The sequence below is a fragment of the Euprymna scolopes genome, chromosome 12 (assembly GCF_053919585.1).
Source record: "Euprymna scolopes isolate OS-2025 chromosome 12, ASM5391958v1, whole genome shotgun sequence".
Lineage (NCBI taxonomy): Eukaryota > Metazoa > Mollusca > Cephalopoda > Sepiida > Sepiolidae > Euprymna > Euprymna scolopes.
In genome coordinates this window covers 46,145,829-46,168,903 of record NC_136493.1, presented here as the reverse complement: position 1 = coordinate 46,168,903, position 23,075 = coordinate 46,145,829, and the positions used below count along the sequence as shown (strand labels likewise).

The 23,075-nt window shown below is 34.2% G+C and overlaps 1 protein-coding gene across 2 annotated transcripts in view; it reads left to right on the top strand.

The window, feature by feature from the left end:
• Nucleotides 1-23,075, top strand: part of LOC145291263 (ubiquitin carboxyl-terminal hydrolase 47-like) — a 173,713-nt gene that overhangs the window by 137,449 nt on the left and 13,189 nt on the right. For both annotated transcript variants that reach the window (XM_080136872.1, XM_080136873.1), the window contains exons 24-30: nt 3,526-3,646; nt 5,569-6,492; nt 13,012-13,103; nt 17,122-17,202; nt 17,369-17,449; nt 20,184-20,299; nt 21,777-21,895. In XM_080136872.1, the coding sequence (XP_079992998.1) occupies nt 3,526-3,646; nt 5,569-6,492; nt 13,012-13,103; nt 17,122-17,202; nt 17,369-17,449; nt 20,184-20,299; nt 21,777-21,895 (1,534 nt within the window). The remainder of the gene's footprint in view (nt 1-3,525; nt 3,647-5,568; nt 6,493-13,011; nt 13,104-17,121; nt 17,203-17,368; nt 17,450-20,183; nt 20,300-21,776; nt 21,896-23,075) is intronic.

The following is a 23,075-nucleotide window of genomic DNA, read 5'->3' as shown; positions in this document are numbered from 1 at the left end:
CCAGACGAGAGCCATCCATCACAATTGATGCCAGCTGGGGATCAGAGCGTTGATGATGTAAGGATAGGAGTTTGGTTTTAGATGCATTAAAGGTAACTAGCCACATCTTCCCCCACTGAACCACGCGCTCGAGATCAGAGGAGAGAGAATCCGAGAGAACTTCGTCATTTACAGCCTTTGATGTGTTGCCGTAGATGGTCGTGTCATCAGCATAGATGTCAACGAATGATTTAAGTATGTGTTTAGGGAGGTCATTGATGTAGATCAGGAAGAGAGTTGGGCCGAGGATTGACCCCTGAGGGACTCCAGAATTTATATTGCAGGCCTCCGATTTTTGTCCATCCACCACTACTCTTATGAGCCTATCGGAGAGAAATGATTTAATGATTGAGAAAACATTTCCAGTTATACCGTAGCTGGAAATCTTGTGAAGTAGACCCTTATGCCATACTTTGTCAAAGGCCTTTGATATGTCAAGAGCAATTGCCCTAGAAAGGAAGCCTTTGTCAAGAGATTCACTAATCCTGTGGGATATAACCGTCAGCACATCTGCGGTAGATCTTGCAGAGTGGAAACCATATTGTGTGTCACTAAGAAGGTTGTTTCTGCTGAGGTGGTTGACTATTTCTCTATTTAATATTGATTCCAGTAACTTACTCATAACACAGAGAAGACTTATTGGTCTGTATTGAGAGGGAGATGACTTATCACCTGAATTCTTAAATACAGGGCAAACTGATGAGGTCTTCCAGGGGGTCGGAAAGCACTTCTCCTTAAGGCAGCGCTTAAATAGTTTCGTAAGTATGGGAGCAAGTTCTGGTTGAAGCTTTTTTAACACTATAATTGGGATGCCATCAGGGCCAGTTGCTTTACTGGAATCTAGGTTTTTTATTAGCTTGGCGACCTCATGCACGGATATTTGTATATTACCTAGCTTGTTCTGTGTTATAGGAGGAAATATGGGGAGTTGATGGCCTTCGTCGCATAGGGTAGAATTAGCTGCAAAGTTCTTTGCAAATAGTTTGGCCTTGTCTGACGCTGACGAGATAACCTCTGGTCCATTGATAATGGTTGGGATAGAACGCACACTTCTGTTCAGGATCCTATTTGTTATTTGCCAAAACTGGTGGGAACCAAGCCGCTGATCAGCTACCTTGGATTTAACAGACTGGGCATATAGCTCTCTTGCATTTTTTATTACTCTTTTACAGTGGTTGCTGGCAGTCCTGAAAGCAGCTTTAGTCTCAGTGCATCTATTACGTTGGTAGTTATGGAAAAAGTGATTTCTGTGCGCGATAGCAGCAGCACATTCTGGGGAGAACCATGGCTGGCTGTTAGGTTTTTGTTGGAATTTTTTTGATGGTATGAATTGGTCTATGCCTACAATTAACCATTCGGTCAGATCTGATACTATAGAGGACACTTTAAAATTAAGGATTTTTTTTTTTCGCAATGAATAAATCTGAATTTTAAAATCATATTTAAAAAAAAATTTATTGGCATACACTTTTATTTATTAGCTTATCCTATGTATAAAATAAAATAAAGTGAATGTTTTGCCCATTTCATAATAGATATTTAAAAAAGTAAAGTGGTCAATCATAGTTTACAATAATTACTAATATTCACCGACTATAAAAAACACATTATTTCAAGGTAGTTATATTAAAATAGTTATGTTTTTAAAAACAAAACCCTTTAAGTTTTTGAAATACCACCATTTTGTTCTTTCACATGCTTTAATAAATAATAATCTATATTTGCAGAAATTTTAGAAAAGTAATGATAAAAATGTTAACACTATGAAACTGCCATTTTGTGCTAGATTTGGTTTTGATCTTGGCGATGCTTTAAAGCTCTGTACCACTCCCCTATGAAGAATTTTGTCATGACATTTGGAAAGTAATCAGAAAAACATCAAGCCCACTTATTGTCGGTATGGGAACTGTACATCCAATTATTCACGAGGAACTGAAGATGTGGAAGGTTTGCATATAGTTTGTCCCAAGGGTGCAATCCACAACTCCATCCTTGTCACAGACTATTTGATCAAGATGGGTATCAAGACAATTCCTCACCCTCCCTATAGTCCAGATCTTGCTCCCTGTGATTTTTGGATATTTTCTAAGCTCAAGGAAAACCTTTGAGGCTGTCGTTATGAGACAAGAAGATGGAGACTGTGACGAAGGTCCTTGACACGCTCATACAAGGATTTCCACGGGGTCTTTCAGAAGTTGTTGGAACGGTACAACAATTGCATTGCAACCAGATGGGATTACTTCGAAGGATACTCACGTTTCATGTACTATCAATAAAAGTGGCCATACGAAAAAAAGTCTGAAAACTTATTGAAGGCACCTCGTATTTATGTAACTTTATTGTAGATTACTTGAAAACCATTAATTTCTGGATATTTTCAGAGCCATTCTTGGATTTCTTGCACAAAAGTACACTTATATGGCAAATTTTACCGAAAAAGTAGTATAAAAAATGTGACAAAACACATAGTTGCATAGGGAAAAATATCCAAACGTGCAAGGCACAAAAACTGTCATAACTTATTTTTGGTGAGATTTAAAAACAAATTTCTTAAATCATCAAACTCTTTATATGTATGTCATTATTGAGATATTTTAAGTAATTTCATTTTTTTCATGTGTTACACTAATACTTTCAACTGATATTCATGAGTTTTTGTTTTATTTTTAAATGCCACAATTCACTTGAATATCAATCTGAATAAGAACTTCTTTTTTTTGGTGGGAGGTGAAATAACAGGAACAGAATTGATTATTGATCAACATTTAAAGCAATTTAAAATTTTGTAATTTATTTTAATGTTATGTATAATTCATCAATGATTTTTTTCCAGTTGCCAACAAAGTAAGAGAGGTGAAGATAGGGAAGAAGTGAAGGAAATAGATAGGGGAACAGTGAGAACTTTAAAAAAAAAGATATCAAACAAACTCTTGTTTTATTGGCCATGCTCCCAGGTACCACCATGGAACATAACTCAGAATAGAAAGATTGTTTACAATAAGTATTTTGACCTGAAATAACTCTCAGAAGGGTTTATAGTGTTGAGATTAATTGGGGATCAAATCAGAATAGAGTTAAGTCGTTTTTGGCATGGGGAAAAATTTGTTATTTCTGATGCCAAAAACAACTCTTTTAATAGTCTTTGTTTTTTGTTTAAAGTAAAATTTTTCATTGTTTGTATGAATGATAAAATTATAAATATTTATTGATCTTAAACTACCAGTAAAACTAACATCTATAGATCACCTTCCACAAATGTATTTTTACATTTATGAAGATATGAGCACATATTTAATGGGTTTTTAAAATAAAGACAACTCTAGATAGAGATTAAAAAGAATCAGTAATTGTATTGAAGTTGGAGATTTACAATGGATTCTGTAATTGTATCGTAATCTTGAAAAATATTGGAATTGTCCTATCACTAGTTTATATGCCATAAAACAGAACGTAAACCAAATCGACCCTCTTGCTTTTCTTTTTCAGGTATTTGTAGAATACAGTGGAACTGAAGATCTCGACAGAAATTTTACAGAAACAAAATTCTACAAGTTACTTGATCGATATCAGAACACAATACGTATTTTTATGAATATACCATCGAAAGGTAATTTTTAATATTTTATACATTTAAGCATTTTTGTTTTGTTTTCAATGGATTTTGTAATATTTGTAACTGGCAGGGCCTGCAGAAATTTCATGGTGTATTCGTGGAAATAAGTTTCAATTTTATTTTGTTCAGCAGGAGCTCGTTTTTTACCACGTCTTGCTTTCTCCCTCTCTGTGCCGAGTGTTGGGCCAAATTTTTATAGACAGAGCTTTTTGCAAGAACTTTCTACTTTTGGAACACATTGTCATGGGACTGTTTGACTGCTGATTAAAATTTGGCCATCTTCAAATCTACTGTTAACAGATGAGTTGCCTTCAATAAGTTTCCAGACTGTTTTTTATAGGTGTTTAAAATTGTCATAAACACTTGAAAATTCAGTATGTTATTGCTATACATCTTATGAGATGACTGACCAATTTTTATGATTTCAGGTTCAAATGAACTGCTACAGCAGGGATTGGAATACACCTTACTAAAACCTGATTGTCACAATAAGGACACTTTAGAATAATGATATGCAATAAAATTGTTTTAAACTTGGAAAAAATGCCACAGAAACATATGGAATACTTCAGACTGCTTTTAGACGATCTTACATGAATAGAGCATCAATTTTTGAGTGGCATAAGAGATTCAAGGAAGTCGGGGAGTTTGTGAGGGATAGTGAGAGGTGTGAGGAAGTTGATTGGCCAAATAAAGAATTTCATGGATGAGGACTACCATGTGTCTATAGAAACAATAAGTGCACAGTTTGATTCAGTGTGGGAACTGGACATACAATTATTGGCAAGAAACTGAAGATGCGGAAGATGTACGTGAATACACTAGTCCACAACTCCATCCTTGTCACAGACTATTTGACGAAGATGGACATCAAGACAGTTCATCACCCTCCCTATAGTCCAGACCTTGTTCCCTGTGACTTTTGGTTATTTCCTAAGCTCAAGGAAAACCTTAGAGGCTGTCGTTATTAGGCAATTAAGGAGATGAAAGGCTTTGCTCAAAGTCATTGACACGCTCACACAGAACTTCCATGAGGCCTTCCAGAAGTTGTTGGAATGATACAAGTGCATTGCAGCCGGAAGAAATTACGTTGAAAGTGACTAGAGTTTCATGTGTGTACTATCAATGAAAGTGGCCGTACGAAAAGTCTGGAAACTTATTGAAGGCACCTAATAATTTTATTGAGTACCTAATAATTTTATTGAAGGCACCTAATAATTTTATTGAGTACCTGCCATGAAAATAATGACGGAACTAAGATGGACTTTTAACATCTTTCTCTTCGGTTCATCACTGACATGCTAATTTTTCTACTATAGATTTGATTGTTTTGCTTACAAATTTATGTTTTAGAATTTTTTTTAGATAAGTGTTGATTAATTGTATTATTTGGATTTTCCAAACTACTGTTATGGCATAGTGGATAAGTAAAATTCAATTGTAAGTTATTTCTTGTGGAGATTGAAGGGTCAATCCTCAGTGTGAGTGATACTAAAAATACAATTATAAATTACTTAGAATTCTATCAAGTCTTGTATGATACAACAAGCGTATGTTATCTCCGTGGATTAAATAAAGGGTTCTGTTTTAAATTCCGTTCAGATTTCTAAGTTCGACAGAAAGATTCCAGAGTTTGACAAGATATATCTGAAGAAGGTTGGAGTTTACATTGATCCAAATGTGAAAATGACAGTAAAGATGAGAACATTAAATAATATGAATTCTCATCAGTTAAAACACTATCTTGTTTTGAAGTGATTCTACTTTCCCCTTTCTTTTTACTGCTTTACCTTAAGTGGCTTCACGCAATGTCTAGAGTAGCTTCTATATAAAAAAAAAAAAAATATTCAGGAAAAAGCAGTTTAATTTGACAATTTGTCTTTTTTTCTCTTATTTTATTTATTTATTTTTTTCAGCTGAGGTTCAAGAATATGTTTCCCTGAGCAGTCATTATGCCTCATCCAAACGGTCCAATTACCAAAGCAGTAACAACAGGTGCCTGGTCTCTCCTGGAGACAAGGTACCTCAAAATCAAATCAACATGGAATCTATAAGGGGTGGAGAATATTTTGGTTCTCACAAAGACAGAAATATTAACAGTACAATGTTCCCTGACAACGATGTTGGTGCCGACGGTGCTGCAGGACCTCAGGAACCAACTACCATGGCAGCTACCAAACATGTTACCTCACCAAACACTGCAGCGATGCCATCAATTGCAGCCATCAACTCTGACACCTGTCAGGAAACTATGGAACTATTTAAGCTCGATTCGGCTAGCAATGGCATGCATTATCGGTCAGAGCATGGAAACATTATTTCGCAGGTCAGTGACCATGGGCAGGATTACCCATCAGACATTGTCATAAGCCCGTTGTTGTCACCGGCAGTCGAAGGGGTAAGAACGGTGAGTCCTCTGGCCACGAGTTGTTGTAGCAGCACTAGTAGTACCAATTCCCAGGAGATGAACAGAGAGTTGAGTTTGCATGCCAATTTTGGCACATGTATATCAGATATGCAATCACCTCCACCAGTAGATGATTTAGCATCCTTGGTCAACCAAATTGGTGGCAGCTGCCCGGGTTCAGCTGCTGGTGACTATGAAGGGGGCAATGACAACGACCGACGACGAAGGGGTGGGGACGGAGAGATAATGCAGGAAGACCATCTCCACGGTGTCAGTGTAGTGGATTACTTGCAACAGAATACGTCTTCTGGTCAGGAGGAGAAGGAGGACTGCAACGAGGTCTGGTATCACGACAACAATGAACAGGACCTCGACGATGAAGAATATAGACGTTACTTTCAGGCTGTAGAAAATGTTGGACTTGATCAAAGAAGTGAGTGTATTTATTAACTATGTTTTTTTTTTTATACATGTTTCTGTTGTGAGATAATATGGATGCTGTTACAAACTATGGAATTGTCTGTCGATTTAATCAAGTATATTTTTATTTTATTTTCCATAATTAACTAGTGTATTACTTTTGTAAATGATGAAAAAAAAAAAATTTCTGATGACCTAAACATTTAAAAAACAACAAACTGTTTGTCCATCAGAATGACAACAGCCATCTAAAGATAATGAATGACGTGCTAGGAGTTTGTTTAAAGTGATGTTGGTTTGCATAGAGTTAGCCTAACTCTCTTATCCCAACTAACCTGATCCAGTGGCAGAGACCTGGAGGCCATGTGGGATACAGGAGCTGCCAGAAATGTTGGCATTTTCCTACATACAATATCTGGTATTTCCAATGTTGCTTAACTTTGGTGATCTGATGAGGACCGGTGTGTCAATCTGATTATGCCATCTGATGAGATAAAGAAGAAAGAATTACATATCAATGCCTGGTATTCCTAAATGGTCACCCATCGGGTACTGACCAGGCTCATTGTTGCTTAACTTCTGTGACCTAATAAGGACTGTCGACATGATTATGCTTTAAATCTTGCTAGTACTTTTTTTAGAGTGAGGAATTTCTTTCTAAATTCATTTTTGATGGCATAACTTACTATTGGTTTGCTTTCTGCTCTAATCTGAAATGGCATTTACCCTAGGCTGGTGGAACAAGCTTCTTCTGAAGGAGGAAGTTTCCTAGGGATATCAAATTCACAAAGGATCCCCAGTCACCTGCATATCCCTGTCAAGAGAGATGATAATATTAGATTTTGCAATTCTTGCAGGGATATGTGTGTGTGTGTGGAAGTTATTTAGTTCTCTCCCACCACAAGAACTGTGACACCAAGGTTGGAAAGTGAGATTGAGAGGTCAGCACCCCCTGAAGAGAGTATTCCGACCTGTAAAAAATACCTGGGCAGCCCCGTCCGCATTCTTCGGTAAGGGCGCCTCAGGTGATTAGTTATAAACTAACCCCTTCTCAAAGAGAGAAGGCAAAGCCTGGGAGGGTGGATCTTGTAGAACCGCATAGAACCAGCATAACGCTACAATCAGCAGGGACCAGGTCATTACAGAAATAATCCAGTCTCTGTTTATTTTGTGGACCGAGAAGGGAGATATTGAAATTCTCTTATATACAATGCATGGTATTCCCAAATGGTCACCCATCTGGTATTGACCAGGCTCATTATTGCTTAACTTTTGTGACCTAATGAGGACTGTTGACACGATTATGCTTTACATCTTTCTAATGCTTTCTTTTTTTTCTTTAAATAGATTAGGAACTGAATTCTTGGAATTTGAAAAATGCCAATCATTTTTGATGAGCATAAAAAATTTTAGCATAAACATAACTGAACATTTTGACAGCAAAGACATTAGCAGAAAAAATACATTTCAAACTGGAATGTTAAAAAAAAAAAATACATAAATCTGTATAGAAAGCAGAAAGGAAAAAAATCACTTCTGATTATGAAAATAAATTTATGTTCTCCATTCCCTTATTCACAAAGCAGACCTTTGTGTGACAAGACGGATATATATTTACAAATAAATGCACTTAGTTCTTTATCATAGTGGAGGAAAATTGAGGGATTTGGTTGTAACATAAGTCCCCACTCATCATATGTTTTTTGTTTATATTTTGTGTATTGACTTTAGTATTAAATGGTTGTAGGTTTAATGCAATCTGATGTATTCTTTTCAACTATGCATCAGTAGCGTTGAGATAGGTATGAACCCTCTTATTTGCTACCAACTTTGGGTTTTAACAATTTTTTTTTTTTTTTTGCTACTAGTAAAGTATTATATATTAAACTATGCATCTTCTGTTTTATAATAAAGACTAATATATGTGTGTGTATATATTTATATGTATCTATAAATATAACCTGTATAAAAAACAATCATATTCTGTTAATTTTGAATATTTTCCGCTCAGACTCATCAAAAAAATAGGAACTTTTTATCTTAAAGAATTGGGCATGATCGCATGAATCAAAAAAAATCTGAAGAATAATTGCATTGTATGTTATATCAAATTCATGGATCTAATATCACACACAATGCAATTATTTTTTGGATTCATGTGATCCTGTTCTAAGTTTGAATTTATTACTGTAGGCTTATTTAAAGCTAATTCATAAAATAAGCTTACGAGATACAGTTTTACTTCCACTTTGATTTTCTTAACCCTCAGCAGAGCTTGAGTGAATGTATCCAGATTCTGCTTCATTATCATCAGTAGAATATAAAAGATGTAGAATCCAATTGTTAATTGTGTTTTTAGAGATTTTCTGCTCATCTAGAACATTGTGCAATTGTTCACTTATTCTTGCATCTGGGTGTGTATCAGAGAATGTCGCATTAAGCACACCTCTGTACTGTTCAAAATCATTTGAAAGCCAATGACCTATCAAACTCAGAAAGCGAGCATTATCTATTATAAGTATCCAAATGCTTTTAGTCAAAGAAATGCTGCAATTTCATCCAGAGATGATTTAAATTTTTACTTTTTATAAATATATCTGAAATTATTTTTTCAGTGAAGTACTATTTTGATGGAATACTGTAATTTGGACAAAGTTTTGCAGAAACCTATTAAATCCAATGTCAGATGTTACAGAATATAATTGAGTATCAACAGCATTCATTTCTCTGATCAGATAATGGATCTCTTGTGACATCTTATCATTAATATCCCAAATTTTCTTCTTGACCAATATTGATTCTATTCTAATTTGGTGTTTCGCTGGAGGCTGGTTGCTTCTGCAACTTGTTTCTGGAATATCTGTTCCTGAACATTTGTTTCCATTTCTTATCTGCAACTTTTGTTTCTGTTGGATGAACTTTTCTAAAATGGTTTCACATATTAGTCGTAAAAGCTTTTGCTGATTTGCCACCCTTGATATGATGGCTTCACATAACTTGCAGACAGCTGTATTCTTATTTTTGGGATTGACATTAAAATACTTCAAGCAGAAACTGGTTACCTTAATTGTTGAAGGTTGTTGTCAATATTTTTTTTTTTTTACGTATTTAAATTATGTCTGATATTTAATTAGTAATTTATCGCAATAAAATATCTATTATCTAAACCAGAAAAAAAAAAAAAAAAAATGAAGAACAAGAGTACGTAAAGTATTTTAAAGCTCCATAAACAAATGGCTTCATGCCATGTTTGAAGCGATTTCCATAGAAAAAAGGGAGGGGGGGTCATCTTTCTCTCTCATACACCAACACATTTTCAATTGTGCATTTGAAGAACTGGATCTTAAACTCTCTTTTCAGTTTTGATTTCAAAATTTTCTCTAACTTGTTTAGCATCTTCTATGCCAGCTTGATTAGAACTTCGATGTCTGTTTTGCCATCTGCAATCCATGAACCCAGATATTTAAAATCTTGCATCGGTTTCAATATCTCGCTCTTCAGTGTTTTTAAATATGATAAAGTTGAATAACATATATTTTAGTGTTTTGCAGTTAGTATGCAACCTATTAGTTTTGGCTGTGATTTCTAATCTTGATAGTAGTTGGTATTTAAAAAAAAAATTTTTATACAAAATTTTTTTAATGTCTTCAGAAATTAACTTAATTAACATTGTGACAATGGTGGTGGTGGGGGGAGTGTGATACTATTTTTGTTGTCATTAGTGTGATCACTATTTGTGTTTAGGAGCATTACATAATATACTTTTTAACAATGGTTGTCCATCAGTTGCATGCATTCCAAAAATGAAACATTGATGTGATTTTTTAAAGGTAACTAACTACACACACAGCTGGTAGTATCACACATAACTTTTCTATATCCCATTCCTTGACACAAACAGTTATGTTCCCGACCCATCTCCCAGATTATCAGGATCAGCAAGCCTCACTTCTGGCAACAGTTCCTGAGGATTGTATAACAAATGCCCATTGCCCTCTTGGGAATGCTGATCATACTGTGATAATGATAGACTTCACCCTAAACTCTCAAGTTGACGAGCCATTGCTCAAAATGATAAGGTACTACAATTAGACTGACTGGAAGGTCATTAGGGATAAAATTGCATAAGAATCTTTCAGTTACTGATAAAAGCACCAAAATTGGAACAAATGATGTTCAAAACATACATTTTAAGAAAAGAACATTAGCCATCAGAAAATTCAAGATGGCTGCCAGTTTTCAAGATGGCTGCAGAAGCAAACCTGATAAATTTCAATTTTGTTGTCTGTATCACCAAGTGAAAGATTGTTTTAGCAATGTGTCCCACTAATGGTTCAAAGCAGCAATTGAAGTAAATGTTCTCACTTTGAAGTTTTATAGCAAACCCCCACTCTCTCGAATGGTTTACTTCTACTTGTGCAGCTGCCATTGCTCAAAGGCAGCATGTATACCGCAAATTTACCCAACATAAGTCCAGTACAAATAAAAAAAAAGTTTATAAAAGCTAGAAGTAACTGTAAGAGAGAAATAACCATAGCTAAGAGAGAATCCACCAGAAAACGCATTGAAGTGCAAAAATTAGGTACTTGTGATTTCTGGAAAATCTATAACAGTGCAATAAATAATGGGCAATCAACAATTTCTCTATCCAACAATCTTGAAGTTTGCATGGCAAACCTGCTTGCCTGTCGGTTTGCTTCCAACTATACTTTGGACCTAGCAAACCACTCTCTCCTAGATTTTCATTTGCAATGCTATGAAATATTTTTTGCAGTGCTATAAAAATTTTTTTGCAATGCTATAAAAAATCCGAGTACCGATAGCAGACCACAGTTATTTTCTGCTCTACCATATTAAAATGCAAATTAAAACCATTTTCAAGTAAACAAAATTATTTATATTTAAACTTTTATAAATTTAATAATGTTCCTTCCTTAATTCTTTAGTCTGAGTTTAATTTGTTTTGGCAATTAGTGCTTCTAACTGGTAGATTGTAGGTGTTTTTTTTATGGTGTTGCAAAACTTTTGGTCAGAACTGTACATGTGTAAACCAATGTCAGGTTTAAGTTTTTTTGTTTTTTTTTACAAAGGGAAAATAATCTTGGTTAAATTATCAGTGTATACTTAACGACTCTCATACAAAGTGCCCAAACTGTTAATTGTAATCATCGCAGAGCTGATAAAACATGGTTACAATCGGTTCATAGATCTGCTAACTATTAGTTCAGTATATCAAATTCGTTTTGTTTCCACTTAATTTCCTGTGTTAATGTCCTTGTTCATCGTACTGTACCAACAAAACCACAAAGTATTCCAGCATCTAAATATCTGTTTGTAACATTACACAAATCTATTCTTGTCTCCAGCAGATTATCCGAATGGCAGCCTAATCGCATAAACAGCTGGAGTGTTGTATTGATGGCATGTAGCAGTTGTTCATTCTCTCTCCTGTCTTCTTTTTTCTTGTTAATAACTGTCAAATATCTGTTGATTTTAGCAGCTGTCATCTTCAATGTAATAAGAATTTATGAACCAACCAGTCAATGCGGCTTGTGTGGATTGCTGGATTGCAAAAAAAAAAAAAAAAAAAAAATGTAGAATTAACAAGTTAATACCAGTTTCCTCAATTCGTTTTAGAAACTGATACTTATATGAGAAATCACAAAGATTATCAACAAGAGTGGAAACTAGTGTGTGGAATCATTCGAAAAATTTTTTTTCGAACAGGTATAATTTGAGATTTTGAAATTATGAGGCAAAGTACTTTTAAGTTACAAGTCGTTAAAAGATAACTTTAAAATTTCTTTTAAACTCTTAACATCCCACTAAAAACATCTTGAATCCAAGTTAGGAATAGCCCCCCCCCCCCCCCGAATTTTTTCTTTTTTCTTTTCATTTAAATAGATTAATGATTTTGCCTTTTGAACAGATTATTAAAAAACTTGACAATATGACTTGAAAGATTTTGTTCTTTAAGATCATGTCGACATTTGCACTACAAATATGTAAAAAAAAAAAAAAAAAAAAAATTGCATATCTTCTATGTGCTTCGTCCCATTATTTAGAACAGAACTTTTGCCCAGCTGGCAGTTATTCCAATGTTTAACATGTCTCTGAATTAACAAGTTATACTGAAGTATTTGCTAAAGACATCTTCAAGTTGTATTTTATGCAGGGAAGTTTTGCCATCCTCCTGCATCGAACAAAGTGAATTATCGTCAAAAGCAGTCATTTTGTGAGAAATTTCCTTTTAAAATAACCCATATGGAAAAAAAAAATATCATCTCACCATTTTTAACACAGTGAAATACTGAAAGAACCCAGATGCAAGTCTCATCCTTAGGATTGGTAAACATTATTTTCTCTTCTATTGGAAAGTTTTAAACATAGTTAAACATAAAGTTAAACAAAGGGCTACTATTTCGTGTGTTGTTGGTCAGATTCTGAGTACAAATGTTACTTTTGTTCGAAATGGTTTTCGATCGTATAAAATGTTAAGATGACCTAAATTTTTTTTCTCTCTTTAATCTAGCACTCACTGTAAATGTCGACAAGAGGATAACACTTGGTGCTTTCAAGAAAGAATTGGAACCGTATATTGGTTTGTCATCTGAAAATTTCAAGGTACGTGTCTTTAAAATTTTGTTCATATTTTTCAAAATTGAAGTCTGTTAGTTCTTTTGATATGGAATTGAATTTATAAAGACAAAACAAATATATTTAAAAGCAAGATAAAATTTTAATAATACTTGTACAAAATCAACGATTTGCATAAAACTAAAACTGCGGCAATTCTATGCTTGATAAATGTTAGATGTGGGATCTGAATCAGTTCAACTATCTCCCTGTTGTCATGACAACGTCTTTCTTTTTGATCTTCTCTGAGCACCCTTGGAACAAATTGCGCAAATCTTCCGCATCTTTAGTTCCTCGTGAATAATTGTGTGTCCACATTGACATCACAGTGTGCATTTATCGTCTCTATAGACACACGACAGTCCTTATCACTGAAATTCTTTATTTGGCCAATCAACTCTGGTGTTTTGACTTCCTTACTCTTCTCACACCTCTCATCATCCCTCACAGATTCCCTGCTTTCCTTGAATCTCTTATGCCACTCAAAAACTGATGCTCGATTCAAGCATGATGGTCTAAAAACAACTGAAGCATTCCATATGTTTCTGTGGCATTTTTTCCAAGTTTAAAACAATTATATATTGTTCTTCTAAAGTGTCTTCACGTCCAGATTGTATTTTTAAAATTTACCAGCTGTGACAATCAGTCTTTAGTAGAGGGTATTCCAATTTCTGCTGTAGCTGTTCATTTGAACTTAAAACATAAAAATTGGTCATCTCATAAGATGTATAGCAATAGCATACTAAATTTTCAAGAATCTATGACAATTTTAGATGCCTGTACAAAAATGTCTGGAAACCTATTGAAGACACGTAACTAGAAAACATGTTACTTGTAATTGAATAAGGAACACTTTTTCACTATCTTCATAATTTTTTTTTTATCCCTCTGCCCTGTTCTTTTTGTCCCTAAATTAGAAACTAGAAGCAGAAATTTTTCCAGAACTTCTGAATTAGTCATATACACATTTAAATTTCATTGAAATCAGATCTTTATACTGGTTCTGACCTCATGTCTCACTTTGAGATGCACGTTATAACGGGACCATACGGCACCATCCATACCGGGTGTCTCTATCCTCGTCGAACTGCACCCGATATGACAGGTGCTCTTTTGATCGTACGTTATTCCATCACAAGTTGGCCTATTGATCGTCTTCACATGTTGTGTTTCCATGGTGGGGCGTTTGCCTCTCGACCGAATCGTCTCCTATCCTGTGTAGTCTCCGGGTACATCAATCCCTCCACTGGTTCCTGCAGCTTGCTGCAAAATGAAGAGTCCTCACCACAAACAAACAGAACTCAAGTTTATAACAATAACAAACTATTTATTAAGTTCATTACTTCATAACAGCTACTGTCTAAATTGAGGTAACTAGCTATAGCAGTGAACGATGTAAGACCAGAAAAGTAAAGTTTCAGATTTCCCATTAACACAGGCTAGTTAACATCATAACATCAGGCTCTGAGGCCTCTCAAATCGGGAACGCTTGACCAGCCCAGCTGTTCAGTTTGCTGGCTATAACTCTACTCATTTTAGAATTCCTTTTTCTGAATCAAACCCTTTTTCCTCACCTCTCCCTCAGAGAGTGGTTAAAAACATCCTTTCTCTCTTCCTCTCAGAGCCTCTTCTTGTCTCATCCACTCAACACACCTCTCTCTCTCTTTCCTGGGAGGGGGTTGTTGCTCACACTGATATCTATTGGCAGTCCCCTGGGTTTCTTTCGCCCAGCACTATGTGCGGCCCTTATCTAATGTCATTTCTAATACAAACATCTCCTTTGATATCTCATAGACAATTCTGTCTCCATTTTTGAGACAATATACCATCTGGTTTGCCTGTAACAGCTCGTCGGTTGGTCCTATTTTGCTAGTCTTTGCATTTCTCTGCACTCCTCCACCCCATCTCGTCCAGTCAAACACCCCACCTCACCGCAATATGCATTCATGACACTATAGTGTCACGTAAAGATTTGCGATGACTTTTGTTCTTTACACAAAAAATTGTTTATAGGCATGATTTAAATCCAGACCATGTGACGTTCTTCAGTTAACTTGCTAAATGATGGGTGGTACAAGTGTGTCATTGGAAAGTTGAGAACCTGGGTAACAACCATCAAGATTTGGCTGAGCTCTCAGATCCACAATTGGTCGACCTTCAATAGTGAAATTTCGACTAGTTAGCCATCTTGTGCAACCTTGCTCAAGACCAATATGCATTGACTGCCATTGTTCAAAACGTAGGAAGAAGGCGGCTTAATCCGACCAGAGTGAACACTTGCAACCAGGGCAAAATATAACCCCCCCCCCAAATTGTTTAAATCTGAATCTAACCATTTATAACATACGGTTTACAACATGAAAAGAAACTGAAATCTTAAGATCTCCATCATTCCAGTAAATTATAGGAGCAACGCACAATGCAAAATAATTTAAAAAACTACCTGGCAAATATACCCTGTGGACCAAATGCAAGAGAGATTCAAATAACTGTTAGAATATTGAAAAGATCTCTCGGTTGAATATAATGGGTGAATGTTTGGCATCCAGTAGGACACCCCATCCTCAGCTAAAGCAAAATAAGACTTAATTACATTTGTATTGGTCAGGAAGTGGTGCAGGCGACGAATGAAGCCAGCTCAACTCGACAAGTATATTCCTAGGGCTCCAATAAAGGGTTATTAAAAATTCCTAGTGTATAGTTTCTGAATTCAATATAAAACATTTGAAGTATGCTAGAGAGAAAAAAAAAATTGTTGAAAGGTTGTGGTAACAAATAAGATGGGGAAATTACAAAAAAAAAATAAAAAAAAAAAATAAATTTTGATCATGGACTTTTTTTTTTTTTTTTTTTTTAAAACATTTGAATTTTTTTATTGTACTGCCACGACATGCAATACTCGTTGCAATAAAAAATAAGTCTGAAGATGACATCATGTTAGTAATCAACAGGTATATTTATTCAAGATATCACAAAAAAGTAAAAAACGTTTTTTCCGTCGAGATTATTTTTATATTTGACATTTTCGTCCCGCGTAGTCCACTAAAGAAACCACCGGTTACAGATTCGGTATCAACCAATATATTCCCTGTTTAACAGAAGAAATAAAAAAGGGAAGTAAATCTGGAGTACAGAGGGAGATAACTCTAAAAGTTCTTAATTTAGAAAGCAAGGTGCAGGGGAGATAACTTGTTTTCAATTAAATTAAGTTTTTTCATTTAAGCTGTAAAATGAGAGCAGAACAATTTTGTTAAAAAACAAACTGTTTTCAAAACTTCAAAGAACATGTCTGTCGTCATTAAAACGAAAATTCTATAAGTAATTGCAACATGGTTCACTCCATTTCTTTGCTGAAATAAGACTTGTTACATGAGGCTGAAAGAGAAACGCTTTTGGAGAATTCGTCTCAAATTTCTTAAAACGTTATGATTGAAAACTTGAAAAAACGCTCAAGAAATTTTTATTAACTTTTTTTTTGATGTTGTAATGTTTTCTTGCACTCTTCTATATACTCTGACTGGGGTTCCAGACAATGGGTGAAAACTCAATGTCAAAGACCCGTCTTCCTTTGCTATTTAATCATAATATTCACTCTCGTTTTCTAATGTTATAGTTGGTCAATTATTATTCTATTTTGTTATCCATTCAAGTGTTGATTTCTTCTGCATATTGAAACAAATACAGAAATGATTTTTTTTTTTAAATCTCACAATATTTTATTCACATTCACTCATTAAGTTTCTTTAACTTGACCTAACAATTTTTTTATTACAATTAGTATCAGCATTATCTACCGCATACTTCCCAGGGGCAGTCTCATTAATTTAATAATTGAAGAAAAATTCTTAAATCAGATTCTAATTTGAACATTTTTGTTACAAACCACCACAGCCCTGGTTTAGACAGCAAAGATTAGATTATCAAAAATAATCATTTTTACTGAGTTTCTTCTTTATAAAAAGAATTGAAAACCTTTTAAAACGTCCTTATTTTTTTTATATTCTAGGTTTTTCGTGTGTATTCTAACAATCAGGAATTTGAGAGCACTCAGTTGCTGGAAAACTTGTCATTCCTTGAAGACGGAAAGGTAGAATTGTTTTATTAAGAAAGTTCTTTTTCTGTTTTTCTTATAATTTTCTTTTGCTTAAAATTTTTATCTTTGTGACATTTCTCTCTGAATTGTTTGCACTCTAATGATCACATTTTGACAATCGATTTTCATCTAAAATCGGTTTCATTTGATATCTTTTTAGTTGAACATCAAACTTGGTCGTGCACTTCGTCCCGGTGAATACCGTGTCAAAGTTTACCAGTTGTTAGTAAATGAACCAGATGTAAGCAGAATTTTTGTTTCCTTTTCTCTTTCAATTTTATATACGTGCATATGTTGAGATTTTTAAAAAAATTATTACTGTTCTCATCTTAGATGTGATTCGCATGGTTTAATGTAACTTTTATTTTATATTAAATGACTGCGAATAACATTCAAGTTGAGAACAGTAGTTCAATATAATCAAAATAATACAAATTACTTCTCGTCTCATAAATTCTGAAAAAAAAAACTTGTTTCTTCATATAAACATTCTACATTTTGGTGATTTAGATACAAATTTATCTTTTAAATGTGACTGTAAAGAAACGAAAAGAAAGAAATCTGTCTTTTCACTTGCAATGTAGAAATAGATTGTAACTTGTTAAGAATCAAGTCGATCCTTTTTAAAAAAAGAAACATTTGAACACAAATGCTAAATATTTGTCCAGGAAATGAAACAATATTGCAAAAAAAAAAAACAAAACAAACAAAACAAACTCTGTGTTGCATTATAATCAAAATAGTCGTTGAATTAAAAAACAATTAATTAGAAATAGTAAATTAGGGTTATTAAAAGATTAAATCGTTAGGAAAACCATAGCAAGCAACTTTTTTTTTTTTAAATTGATTTTTTTATGTTTTCTTATGTTCTGATTCCAGTTCAACATCATACGGATTGAATGAACAAAAAAAAATGATGATTAAAAAAATTTTATTCGTACTTGTGCATCCTTTGAACCAGATGTAACTCCGCGTTTGCGCAGTTTTCTCCAGAACGCATCAACAGCTCAGGTTTAGCTGCTGTCTGATGTAACATAGCGATCAGCCAATCACAATGCTGTGTGCTGAGTTTCAACACGACACACGTGCACGTGCTCGAGCAGCAGATAATAATTTGGATCCCAATTGGAAGAAAAAGAAAAAAATCCATCATTTCTTACATGCAAGTCAGGAAGAGAAGATCTAAAACAAAATGAATTTGACCATCTTTGCCCAACAGCTCCAGACACCATAGTTGACTTTTTGTCAATAGTGAAAACTAATGGCAAAATCGATAAAATGTGCAAGCTACAACTATAAGTGCATCCTAGCAAAAAAAAAGGGAGCCTTACTGACAACTATGGCTGGAAATGTGGGAACATTAAATGTCGACGGTGGACAGCAATCCAGACTGGAACCTTCTTCACAAAATCACAGCTGAAAAATTGCGTGCATTGTCAAATTGGGTGTTTGAGATGGCAATGAATAAAAACTTTCGTGAATGTAGGTTGGGATCGGTGCATACTATAGTTGATTGGAAGAATTTCCTGCAAGACATTTGCCAGGATTATTTGCTCAGGAATCCTTAGCAGATGGGAGGCCCAGGCCATACGGTTGAGATAGATGAGTCTGTTTTCAACTGATGCAAACATAATGTCGCCAAACTACTTAAACTGGTCTGGGTCTTCGGTCAATATGACCCTACAGATAAGGAGGGTTTCTTGGTGAATGTACCAAACTGAAACGCAGAAACCCTCTAATAAAAAAATATATTCTGCTGGGGACCGCAGTTGTATCAGACTGTTGGAAGGCATATATCACCATTTAACTGTAGATCCTGAAACGCAGGCAACTATGAATCATGTGGAGCAAATGTGGAAGGAGGCCAAACAGTTGCAACAAGCAATGCAAAACCAGCTGGGAGCTTTTGGACACTTTTAGAGTTTATGTGGGGACAAAAATTTGGTAGCGATCCATTTGTATAAAAAAAAAGAAAAAAAAGCTACCTGGTTGGTGAAGAGCTTCCTTACATGTCTGCTACCTCTTCTCTGTTCACTTTGCCATTGTCTGGTGCCGTCCAAAAGTTTCAGGAAAAACATCTTCGTAAGGAAATTTTCCTGGCATTGGGGGGAAAAAAAAACAAGATTCCAACTACTCCCAGTTGAATCGGCAAAGCAAAACAAACACACACAAAAAAAAACCACCCCAACTTTTGTTATTTATTAAACAAAAAAAAAAAAAAATTGCTAACACCTATTTATTTGAAGAAAAAAGAAATTTTGCTTAAAAATTATTTATTTGGAGAAAAAAAATATCTTCAGTTAAAAATTTTTTTTTTTACTGTTGATGTTTCTACATTTGTAAATTTTGCTATTTTCTTCTACATAGCGTTCAGCGGCAATGCTCGGCATAATCATGCTCCAGAGAAACCGAGTGAACGCCGAGTTATATCTGGTTTAAAGAAGGATTCACAAGTACAATTATGTTTTAACTTCAAATTCTGAGGAGGACATATATTATCAAAGATTAACTGTAAAAAGTGAATTGTATGACTTTAACTGTATTACAAGGGGTGTTCCAAAAGTAATGCCTCCTGCTTTTTTTATTCTGCTCAAATGGATCAGAGGTGATTTCAAATTGCATTGTTATGATGACTGAACAATGCATTCATGACTTGAAAGTTTCATCTCCCTCTTGTAGATATTGATGGCATGAGATTCTAAGAAAATAACCTCTTTCAGGGACATATGTCAAAAGCAGAAATGTGTCATTGAATTTCTGACAAAAATGCATGGAAAATGGTGGTGACTGTAGAAAAATAAATTCTGGGACACAAAAGATTTTGTTTTAATGGTACCACTCCTGTCTTTGTAGCTCTTCAACTATTTGAGTAAAAAAAAAAAAAAAAAAAGGCTATACTTTTGGAATGATCCTCATATTTAATATTTATTTAAAATATATTTAGTTTAGATTATTTTTTTTCTCTTTTTAACCAGCCATGCAAATTCCTCATTGAAACTATTTTCGCCAAAAAAATGAGTGTTCTCGAGTCAAAGAAGCAGATTTTGACCGAAATCAAGGAACAGTGTGATCTTGATATTCCTTTATCAAGGTGAGGCTTGAATTTTTTATTTGAAAACTATTTTTTTTATTAAAAAAAATAACTGGTGTCGTCTTAGTCATTTTACATTTTTTTGTTTTAACTTGTTTTTTTTATTTCTTTTTCTTTTTTTTCTTTACTATATTTCTAAAAACAAAAAAAAAAGATAGAATAGTGAAATTAAATTCAATTATTATTAATAACATTTTATTTTATTAAAAAAAAAATAGAATAATAAAATTAAATTCAATTATTATCAATAAAATTTAAAAAAAAAAATTATTTACTCTTATTCATTCTAAGCAAAGGTATATTGCCACGAATGTAAGGGGTTTCTATTTGATTCCATATCTACTGGGACGTTATGTAGGGAGTTAAGCAGCAAGATGTCTTTTCACATTACATTTAAATTTTTGCATGTTAGTACATTCAGGGAGGCAGGAGACCAGAAAGAAATTCCTAAGTGGTGCTAATGCACTTACTGATCCGCACTATTTTTTAAAATCGTATTTCCAAGTTTAATTAAAGTTTTATGATATGTTTTTTTTTTTTTTTTAAATTAATTGTAAGGTTAAAGTATAGAATAGGTACAAAACACCCTCCCCTCTCCATGTTAAGAATGGCTTTTTAAATAATGTTATTATTTCAGCACGGATCAATAACTGCACTAGTACTTCCTAAATCTAGTAGCATGAAGAAAGAAACTATTATAGTATAAGGCTTTCTAGCATTTAGGAACCTTTACAGTGAAAGGGTGGGATTTTGCTGCTTGTTGGGTTAGTCGGGGGCGGGGTTATGTCAAGGGGGCACAAATACTTCAAGTTTGTCAAAGCACATTCCATTGAAATGCTCATAAAACTAGTATAGGAATGCAATATTGCAGCGATAGGACGGGTTGGAGCTTTGTCGATGGTGCAGGACCTATTAACTTGGAGACTCTTTTTGGATTCTGTCTAAGAGAGAGCAACTGGTGGTAGATGCACCAGCCTAGATGTGGTAACAATACTCCATGCATAGGTGCGTGGTGGCTGTGTAGAGATACATAATTCTGTCTGGTGTGAGTAGTTACCCCTTAAATGGTAGATGTATTCAAAAAATAACAGTTAATTAATAAAATGTCCTTTTGCAAAAGTGATATGCAAATATCCCAAAGTTTCGTCGGATGTCTTGCTGCCTTGGCAGGCTGGAAGCAGACTCAAAATGTTTTTACAATAAATGACGATAGAGAGGTACTTGTATAGCAAAGTCAATTCACAGTGGTCCCTGGTATGATTTGTAATTAATAGACTCAGGCTGTTGAGGAAATCCTGTGTTATAGGATCTATCTCTCCATGGTGATTGGTTGGAACACAAATGTGTTGAGAAGAACGCCATATTTTGATTGCTTGCGGTCTTCTGCTGCTACATGTTTATTGTTAGCAATGGAGTCTTCACAAACTGCCAACTAAATATAATGATCGATTTTTTTTTTTTCTTTTCTTTTATGTAGGTGTCGATTGAGGAAAAAAACGTGGAAGAACCCAGGAACTGTGTACCTGGATAATCAGCTTTATGAAGAAGACATCACAATTTATGCAAACTGGGAAGTTTTCCTTGAGGTCCTTGATGGTAATCACTTTTTCTTCATTCTTTATTTGTTGATTTCTTATGAATTAGCTGTACCAACTCGGTGTTGCTTAGGATGTATAGTTATTTTACCTTTTAATGTTTATTTGCACATTTTTCAACTTAAGGTAGACAATTTAAAATGAGCAGTCCATACTGATTTTTATTTTTTACTGTTTAAGTCTTCTAGTTTATCTATCTGCTGAGTCAAACGAAGTAATTTTTTAAATAAATTGTAACCATATGTTATATTGCCAACGACATGGTACAATAAATAAAAGTTGTCTAGTCAGAAGAAAAGGTTGGTTTGTCAGTTTAAATACTATTTGGGCCTAACTCGAAAATCTGACAAAATAACTTTCAATATGTTTTCTAACAATTTTTCAAATTTGTTTACAAAAATTAAAGATGTAATATATATTTATTCAGGTTACTATTTTTCATAAATCATTAAAAATATTCTGGGTTTAGAAAGCAAAAAAATTAAATAATACTTTCCAATGTTGTACACACTAAAATGCTGTTCTCGCAGATTTATTTTCATACATCTTAAAGATTTTCTTGGGTTTTCAGCTAGATTTTTTGTATTATTTGGACTATTGTTCTCCTCTTGGTTGTTTTTTTTTCACGTTTCGACCGATGTAACCTCCAACCATCTTCAGGTGTATTCACACTGGATGTTATTGGTGAATAGTGAAAAAATTTTTTTTTTATGCTATCCCAACGCACATAGCCGTTAGAAATTCAAAACGCAAATAGCACCAAAACTATTCCTTTTTTAATAAATCCAGGTCTATTCCGCTTTTTTTTTTTTTTTTTTTTTTTAAATTTTTTTTATATATGATATTTGTATATTTTTGAGATGAGGATTGATAGTCATTTTTTTGTATTTGGACTATTATTCTCATCTTGGTTGTTTTTTTTTTTCCACAACGTTTCGGCTGATGTAACCTCCACCAATAACATCCAGTGTGAATACACCTGAAGATGGTCGGAGATCACATCGGCCGAAATATTGTGAAAAAACAATATACAAAAGTATACATTCATCATCTCGGTAATTTTTTTTGGCTATTATCTCTTATCCCTTTCTCGAATAGACTGACATTTTTAAAGATCTTCTTGCAAACAAAAATTTACAAAAGGTAGTAAGTCCTATGAATGTCCAATCACATAATTAAAT